Below are 9681 nucleotides of genomic sequence, written 5' to 3'. Positions count from 1 at the left end.
TTAGTAGCGCGAACATCAATTATGATTCATATCAGGACCGCAAACGGGACACTGTGAAATGACTATCTAGTTTATCTGTGAAGTTTGGTTGGTGCTCTGTTACTCACAGAAATACACTCTTCCCTCAAAGAATGGAAAGGTTCGGTGGCATTTGCATCACATTTTGATATACATCAGTTTGATAAGCTTTTTAGGAAATATGGACCATATTTCCAGTGTGAGTTATTGTCATGGGGCGGCTTGTGAATGCGCTATCGCGGTTAGCTTCTTCGGGACACTGCACAGCTAGGGCAGATTTTGAATTAGCCAGACAGTTGCACCATTAAAAATGTGCAATTGGGTGACCTTGCCAGATTTGATTTAGTGTTTGGTTAATAGTACTTGCAGTGCAATTCAGACTTGTTAAGAGCTCGGGTAATATTTCGATTAAACCCTCTGCTTTTGCTCATTTTTAATTCATAACATGCCAGTAAGAGTGCAATTAATATTCAGAGAATTCACAACATTCTCTGGAAGTGAGATCACACTTGAGCAGAGCATGGTGGAAGTGAGCATAGGAGTCTAAAGGCGTAAGTGATGCAGTTCTTCCACTGACAAACCATGAACCCTGAGGCACAACAACAAACTATTTGTAATGAAATAATCTTGTCCTGTTGGATATGCAAGCTTAGAATACAGTAAATCAAGGTTGTTTGTGAGGTAAGGTCTTTTACAAAATGTACTGTGGAAGTACTATGGTACTATGGTGCAATACCATGGTAATTGATTACCATATTTGTAATTCATAGTAACCTGCACCGAGGTTGTTTTTCAAAGTGGTTTCAAGTGAAGTTAGTTGTTAATTTAAAGTGGTTCCACTAAAATGTAATTGCAGAAGGCTGATGATAACAATTCTGCACAATGTTTGCCATCAATAAACTCAATATTTGCTATATTTGAAATTATAGTTATTGATGCAGTCTTTTTCTGCAGTCAAACAATGTATGACAGACTCACTCATCTGGATCTGTGCCTTATATAATCTAGCCCCACATGGCTAAAAAGTACATCAAATATTTGAGTGTGAAGACTGTGTGATTGAGTTATATCTTGGACTGCTCTCTAAACACAAAACTCTCTTCGAGTTGTCAGAGCTGTGCCGCTGTGGATAGTCCACGTGTTTGTGTCACATAAAAGAGCTGCTGGGCTCTCACGGGAACACAAGTTTGATGCCCTGATTGCATTCCCCCCTCTCTCATTTTGGCTGCTACTTTACAGCAGGAGTTCCCAACTTGTTTCGTCAGCTGAACCTCTGTGACCTAAATTATTTACTTAAAGTACTACCTGAAATTTTAAGTTACTATATAGTATCTTGAGAAGCACAAAACTAGAGAATAACTTCTGCATAAATATAATGACTTTCAAAATATGTTTGTATGCAAAAATAACATTTAAACAATTTAAAATGCTGAATGCTTTTTTAATGCTATGCATTAAAAATAAGTTTCTATTAGCTAACGTTAGTTCATAACTAAAATTAAGTTACAAGCAATTAATTTGTTACAGTATTTATCATTCTACAAACTGGCTAACTGTTCAATATATTTATATTTAAATCTATTAATCTATGCATTTATTTATTTATGTATGTATCTTAAATGAAAATATGTATTGTCTTGTAAATACTGGCAGAGATAATTTATATATTTATAATTTAAGATAATTTAAAAACAAGGAAAAAATTCGGTCACACTTTATTTTAATATCCAATTCTCACCATTAACTACAACTTTTGAAGTAAAATCCTAATTTGTTGCTTATTAATAGTTAGTAAGGTAGTTGTTAATTTTAAGTATTGGGTAGGATTAGGGACGTAGAATATGGTCTTTATAAGCACTAATAAACAGCCAATATGTTAATAATAGACATGCCAATAAGCCACTAGTTAATAGTGAGAATTGGTCCCTATACTAAAGTGTTACCAAAATTTCTAGTGCAGTCAAACAAAATACGCTTATATTTAGGATACTAATATACTTAGTCTCAAGCCTATTCATCTTAATTTTTTTAAATGTATTTTTATTCTTAAAACAAATAACAAAAAGACTAATTAAAATTTCATTATAAAGCATATTTTAGTAGACTGAATGTCATTGGCTTTTCATTGACGTTGATCTTGTATTGGTGGTCTAGAGAGTCAGTTTATTCTGACAGATATAGTGATTGATGTAATTCTAAATGATAATAAATGGTTCTGGGAGACATTTTTACATCACAACATAATTAAACAATAATTAGATCTGTTTTTGTTTATTCAGATGCATTGAGATTCACATTGTTAATCTTTGCAGCTAGAGATTTACAGAAGCAGCCCAAGGTCACCTTGAGAGTTTTGTCAGAGTAGTGATGACTATCAGAGCGAAGGGACTTCAGCGTCTTGGCATGGACCCAATACTCAGTGTTGACAGCAGGCAATTACATAAATAAGAAAGGCACGATCTTTAAATAGAACCAACGTAATATAAGGGAACAGAGCAATTCCAGACGTGTCTATCAGTTTGTGGTGACAGACCTAATATTAGGAGGCTGGCCGCCAGTTTTATTGAAGATGCTGCTCGGCTCGTTCTCTCATCTTGCAGAGCTTTGCATTAGTGGTCCAGTCAAAGCATGAAAAAGAGAAACACCCCTTGCTGACAGACAGCCAAAAGTCTCGTCCAATCAGAGCGCAGAGGGGGTGGGCCGTTCCCTTCTGCCAGCCCGCTGAGCGCGCTCCGCTTATGAAAATAATCAATGGGAGCTCAGTCTCTCTGCCGCTTTAACTTGTGCTGGATTTAAATTGCCTCCACTCCACTCCATGCCTATCCAAGGGTGAAAATAAGCCGTTTTCTGCTGTAATTACCCGGTGATCAAAGAAACAGCAAACAGAACACAGGTGGTTGTGTTTCTGTGCAGAAGAGCAAAGGGAAAGGAAGAAACACCAGCTGCTGCATCCAGAGAACAGTTTGAAGAATGTGCAATCCTGCCTGCTTTATCTTCACGGTGTGGCTGATTGCTCTGCTTGTCTATCCAGGTACTGTTATCATCTGCTTTGTGCATGCTCAAGCTGGGTAGACGATATTTGCTTAAACTGAGATATGGGGGAGGGTGGATGTATTTTAGGAAGTAAGCAAGTCTTCAAATGTGATCAAAGTTGCAAGAAGTGGATGCAGCGTGAGGGTGATTTTTACCCGAGGGACATCCCAGAATGTTGAAACTCACTTCAGGTAGGCTACTCGAGAATGACAGTGGAGACAAACTGAACGGAGCAAGCACAAGCCATCACGCAGTCACCGTTTACTTGCTTCCGTGAGTCACATCAGAGGACAAGGAGTGCTTTTTTGGCATTTCGATAAGCTTATATTTGCAGGTTTTCCTGTAAAGGCGGAAATTGAAATGTCATTTTTTTACGATCTGTACTTTTGATTTAAAGGAAAGTACTTTTTTATATGGAAGATTTATTTATGAGTGATGTAAGGGCATATTGCATGTTTTACGTTTCAAAGTCATTGTAATGGTTGTCTGAGTTTATGTGCAAGTGTTTTTGAAGGTAATAAAAAGCTAGGTTGTTATCTACAGGTTACCTCAGGAACATTTGAAGCGTACAACTGCAAAGAAGATTTAAAAATGAAGAAAAAGGCATGAAAATGAGTCGTGGTCACAATAATTGAAATTTGAACTTGAGATTCTCTGTGACACCGCATTCACACAGAAACGCATACACAGATCAATATTCAATTTTAAAAGAAGTAAGGTTTCTCTCATTGCAGTAACCTCCTTGAGAATTGCTGTAGTGATTGCAAAAGTAGAAAACTAACAAATAAGTGAATAATAATAATAAAAAAAAAATAATAAAAAAACAGATAGTAGAAAAAAGTCCTGCTTTCAGGGCCATTATGCTCCATTCACAAAGGTCTCTCTGTATGTGCTGCGTCATATGATTTAATAAATTAACTCTTCCTTCCAGGTTGCCTAATTAATAGACTCAGCTAGTGGTTTAGAAAGGTAAATACCTCAGGACTGGAGCCACCAGTTTGATACTTTTAATCACAGGTGGTTGTTTGCTTTGACTTAATTAGCAAACTGCCAAAATGTGTTGGCTAACCATCAAACGGCGGCCCCTGTTTGATCACAGTTAGGCCTTGAGCTGTGATTTAATTTCATAATCAACGGGAACCAAAGAAATTATATAAATAACTGTGGAAAAAAACACTTGGATCATTGCTTTGCATATAAAAATCAAGTCTTAACTCTTAATTTCGATTCGGAACTAACGTAACTTTAAAAAAATAACCTGATCTTGATTCAACAGGTCTTGAATACGGAGTCATATATGTGTAAATAATAATAATAATAATAATCATAATAATATGTATGATAGTATATAATAATGACATTTATTTATTTATTTAATTAATTTTCCCTCTTCAGTAGGGCTCTTAAAAGGTTCAAATGTACACATTTCCCTGTCGGTTACCCTTGATGTCACAGTTCAGGATTGGCACTAGTGTAAGGTTTTTAGTTACTTATGTATGTATTTATTTATTTACTTATAATGCAGACAATTGGCTCAAAGTTCTGTTCCGAGGTTTCCTGCCCATGTCATGCAAAAGCAAGTGAGATAAATGTGAATGCTAACAGATATCCCTCTCCAGTATTATCGTGGTCTCCTCGCACTGTATAGTAGACATTTTTAGTGACATCATAAGAAGATTGTATTTTTTCCCACCCCAATCCACACTTTCCTAACAAACCGCTTTGCATCTGAAGATTAGATTTGTCTGCTTAGTCTGCCTCTTTGTGTCATCAGTTTAAGTTATGCAACCATGATTAGTCTAGTCAGATTTGTGGTATTGTAAAACTTTGACTAAACTTACACTTGTATACCAATGTACATTCCTGAATAAATTAGCCAAATGTTGACCATCTGAAAACCAGTATTTGCTTAAAGATTTCTGCAAAGTTTTGGCACTTAAAGCATGTTATTTTCAAACTCTCAAAATGCTTTTGAGCAGTAAACTTTGATGGCCCCCATTAAAGTGTCATTTTGAGAGTGGTACATCATCCCTGTTGTAACTTTCAGGCCAGTGAGATTGTTCCACCCACAGAAACAATAGATTTATTGTCAGCTGTAAACAATATAAGTAATTCATTATGATTGACAGCTCAGTGCTTCTGGAAACTTGTGTTTGCTCCCTCAGCCTTTGGAGGCATAATGAGCCTTGAAATAACATCTTTCAGGCACTCAGAAACATCTTACAGAATCACTCTGACGGAAGCTGATGGTGATATATTTATGGAGTAAACAAAATGCAGATTGCTGCTTCTCAACAATATCAAAGTCTGAGATAGTGCAGATGACAAGACCTTGATCAGAACTTTAAATAAAATGTGATGCACTTGGCATGCTAGTTTTCACGCATGGTTCTGTAGCTGGCCCAGACTCGATCCAGAGTCATCTGGTCAAAACGTACTCAAAAGTCAATGGCGCTGATGGATCAAATGACTTTTCACTGACACTGTACACGGTGCTAAATATTTTGCAGCTGTTGCAGGGCTTCACTTTACATTTTTTGATTCTGTATTAATGGATCTATTAATCAAACTGGCAGCTAAAGGACACATGCGTTCTTACCGTTCCAGTTTTCACTTGTTTTTTGTGTGTGTTGTTGTTCATCAGCAACAGTGAAGCGAATGAGTGTAAGAAAGTATGTGAGAGTTATGCACAAAAAGCTGTGATCACTTGGGATAAAAGACTAAGAATATTCAGTCACACTTTATTTTAAGGTCCAATTCTCACTATTAACAAAATATGAACTATTGACTTTTGCCTCAATAAACTCATAATTTGCTGCTTATTAATAGTTAGTTAGGTAGTTGTTAAGTTTAGGTATTGGGTAGGATTAGGGATGTAGAATATGGTCATGCAGAATAGGTGCTTTATAGGTACTAATAAACAGCCAATATGGTAATAATAGGCATGCCAATAAGCCACTAGTTAATAGTGAGAATTGGTCCCTATACTAAAGTGTTACTGAATATTCATATTCACAGAACTATGGGCTAAAGGGCATTTGTTGTTATAGCCAGTCGACACCTTCATGACCCTGAGATAAATGGATTTAGAAAGACAAAATAAAAGCGACAATAGATAACATGTCATACATACATTGGGGAAAATATTTATTTGATCCCCTGCTGATTTTGTAAGTTTGCCCACTTACAAAGAAATGAAGGGTCTGTAATTTTTATGGTAGGTTTATTTGAACGGATAGAGAGAGAATACCAACCAAATAATCCAGAAAAAACACATTATATAAAGGTTAGAAATTGATTTGCATTTCCACCAAAGAGCTGTCAAAGGATGTTAGAGACAAGATTGTAGATCTGCACAAAGCTGGAATGGGCTACAAGACTATCAGCAAGAAGGAGACAACTGTTGGTGCTATTATTCGGAAATGGAAGAAATACAAAATAACCATCAATCGGCCTCGGTCTGGAGCTCTGTGCAAGATCTTGCCTCATGGGGTAAGGATGATCATGAGAAAGGTGAGGGATCAGCCCCGAATGACACGGGAGGAGCTTGTTAATGATCTGGGGCAGTTGAGACCACAGTCACCAAGCAAAACATTGGTAACACACTACGCTGCAATGGACTGAAATCCTGCAGCACCCGCAAGGTCCCCCTGCTCAAGAAGGCACATGTACAGGCCTGTTTAAAGTTTGCCAATGAATATCTAAATGATTCAGATAAGGCTTGGGAGAAAGTGCTGTGGTCAGATGAGACCGAAATGTAGCTCTGTGGCATTATAGCACTAGAAACTCTTACAAATTACATTTGACTGTTCCTAATGTATGCTCTGAATTTGGCAAAACTGCCTTTTCCTCCTATGGTCCTAGGCTATGGAATGAAATGCAGAGTGTTATGATGTTAGAAACAATTCCATCTCTAAATATTTTTAGAAATCTTTTGAAGTTCTACCTGGAAGAAACTTTTTTCTTTTCATCATTTTTAATATGATGTTGGATGATATTTTTTTATTTATTTTTTGTTTTGTTTTATGTGTGTCTAATCTGTATTTGAAACTTTCTTTGCTGCCATTTTGGCCAGGACTCCCTGGTAGAAGAGATTTATATCTCAATGGGATCATTCCTGGTAAAATAAAGGATAATAATAAAAATAATAATTAACTCGATTTGCCGTGTTTGGAGGGAGAGAAATGCTGACTATGACCCCAAGAACACCATCCCGGAGCACGGAGGTGGAAACATTATGCTTTTTGGGCTGTTTTTCTGCTAAGGGTACAGGACGACTTCACCACATTGAGGGGCAAATGGACTGTAAAATGTAAAATCTTGGACGAGAACATCCTTCCCTCAGCCAGAACACTGAAGATGGGTCATGGATGGGTCTTCCAACATGGCAATGACTCAAAACATACATGTCGCCAAGGCAACAAAGGAGGGGCTCAAGAAGAAGCACATTAAGGTCATGGAATGGCCTAGCCAGTCTCCAGACCTAAATTCTATAGAAAATCTGGAGGGAGCTGAAACTTCGAGTTGCCAAACGACAGCCAAGATACCAAAAGGATTCAGAGAGGATCTGTAAAGAAGAGTGGACCAAAATCCCTCCTGAGATGTGTGCAAACCTGGTGACCAACCACAAGAAATGTCTTACCTCTGTGCTTGTCAACAAGGGTTTCTGCACCAAGTACTAAGTCATATTTTGCTTGGGGATCAAATACTTATTTCACTCACTGAAATGCATATCAATTTCTAACCTTTATATAATGTGTTTTTTTCTGGATTTTTTGGTTGGTATTCTGTCTCCATACGTTAAAATAAACCTACCATAAAAATCACAGACCCTTGATTTCTTTGTAAGTGGGCAAACTTACAAAATCAGCAGGGGATGAAATAAATATTTTCCCCACTGTACATACATATATAATATATATAAGCTGTGTAGAGTACAGAATTTATAGTGTCACTGTAAATAAGAATTTATTTTATTTTATGTTTTTCTTTGAATGATTACTGTGAACTTTCTAACAGTAAGCCTACTTTTCCAATTTACTTTTATTATTATTATTATTATTATTTAATCATTAAAAACTACTGAAGCAATTTTTTTCATGTGTATTTAAATTGTCTTTTTTTTTTTTGTATGTGTCCTAAATGCGTGCTCGGAACATCATGCGAGGACATCCTCTGGGGTAGTTGGTATGCTCTGAGAGTGTTGTCTAATGCCCCTGTTCTACTGGGCTGTCATTTAAAATAATGTTTGTGTGACCTTGCCAGAGGTGGTGAGTGCCCCATGACAGATTCATTCCTTCCTTTCCTCTGACTCAACTCAGCATGTGCATGTATGTTTTATGTGCACATAAGTGGCAATTCGAAAAGCTCAGCAAAAAAAGAAAATAGCTAATAACATTGCCCCAACCTCATACCTACTATAGACAGATAAACATTTGTTCACTCATCCTTGCACAGTCCAGGCCTGGAGGGGAGGGGGATGCAGGCGAGGCAGACAGGCTTGCCGCAGAGCCTGTTGTCCATATGCCATCATGAGATCCCCGTGCCCTTACAGAGTGGCATGGTTTGTTGAGCTCTGGTCATTTGGTGCCCAATCTACTTGGTTGGCCATAGCTTGGGCTGGACCGTTTCTGCTCTTGTGGAGGTTAAAGCAATTTTGAAGGATTGTTTGCAGATAATACGCCCAGCATGTGGCTTCCTGTTGTCTGCTGTCTGGCTGTCCAGATTTTCACAAGTTTAGCTCCATGCAGATAAGCCCATTCAACAGAAGGAAGCAGGCTTCATGAAGGTAGACACTGCCTGCCACTGTATGTCATTATTATTTTTAATATTTTCGGACATATTTTGTTGATACTAAACAGCAACAGCAAATTGTACTGAAAATAGGGCTGGACAATATGGCCAAAATTGATATCATGATATATTTCTTAATTTCGGTCGATACGATATAATTCCGATATCGATATGAACACTATTTATCTGAAATAGAAGTCTTTTGTAACATTATAAATGCCTTTATCATCACTTTTGATCAATTTTAAGCATCCTTGCTAAATAAAAGTATTAATTTCTATAATTTCTTTCCCAAAAAAATAATAAAAATGATACTGAATGGAATAGTGTATAATGTTACAAAAGCTTTTTATTTCAGATAAATGCTGATCTTTGGACCTTTATATTCATCAAAGAATCCTGAAAAAAAAATTACTCTACTGTTTTAAATATTGATAATCAGCAAATCAGCATATTAGAATGATTTCTGAAGGATCGTGTGACACTGAAGACTGGAGTAATGATGCTGAAAATTTAGCTATGTATGATCACAGGAATAAATTACATTTTAAAATCTATTCAAATAGAAAGCAATTTTAAATAGTAAAAATATCTCAACATTTTACAGTTTTTGCTGTACTTTGGATCAAATAAATGCAGCCTTGGTGAGCAAAAGAGAATTCTAAAAATATATATTAAAAAACAGCATAAAAAAATCTTACTGTTCAAAAACGTTTGACTGGTAGTGTAGGCTGATTATTCTTATAGATTGAAACAAATGTGCTTCAGCCAGAAAAAAAGTTAAAAATTGAACAACAAAAACTGTAAATGTTGCTGGAGATGGGCTTATTTAAAATG

General features: G+C 36.6%; 1 protein-coding gene across 1 annotated transcript in view; it reads left to right on the top strand.

The window, feature by feature from the left end:
* Positions 1 to 2794: 2794 nt before the first annotated feature.
* The window catches only part of LOC107588660 (opioid-binding protein/cell adhesion molecule-like), a 147727-nt gene continuing 140840 nt past the window's right edge, over positions 2795 to 9681 (top strand). The window contains exon 1 of the mRNA XM_016276869.1: positions 2795 to 3049. Within this exon, the coding sequence (XP_016132355.1) occupies positions 2989 to 3049 (61 nt within the window). The 5' untranslated portion in view covers positions 2795 to 2988. The remainder of the gene's footprint in view (positions 3050 to 9681) is intronic.

The sequence above is a fragment of the Sinocyclocheilus grahami genome, unplaced genomic scaffold, assembly GCF_001515645.1.
Source record: "Sinocyclocheilus grahami isolate Dianchi unplaced genomic scaffold, SAMN03320097.WGS_v1.1 scaffold7.1, whole genome shotgun sequence".
Taxonomy (NCBI): Eukaryota; Metazoa; Chordata; class Actinopteri; order Cypriniformes; family Cyprinidae; genus Sinocyclocheilus; species Sinocyclocheilus grahami.
This window is presented reverse-complemented; position numbering and strand designations above follow the sequence as displayed.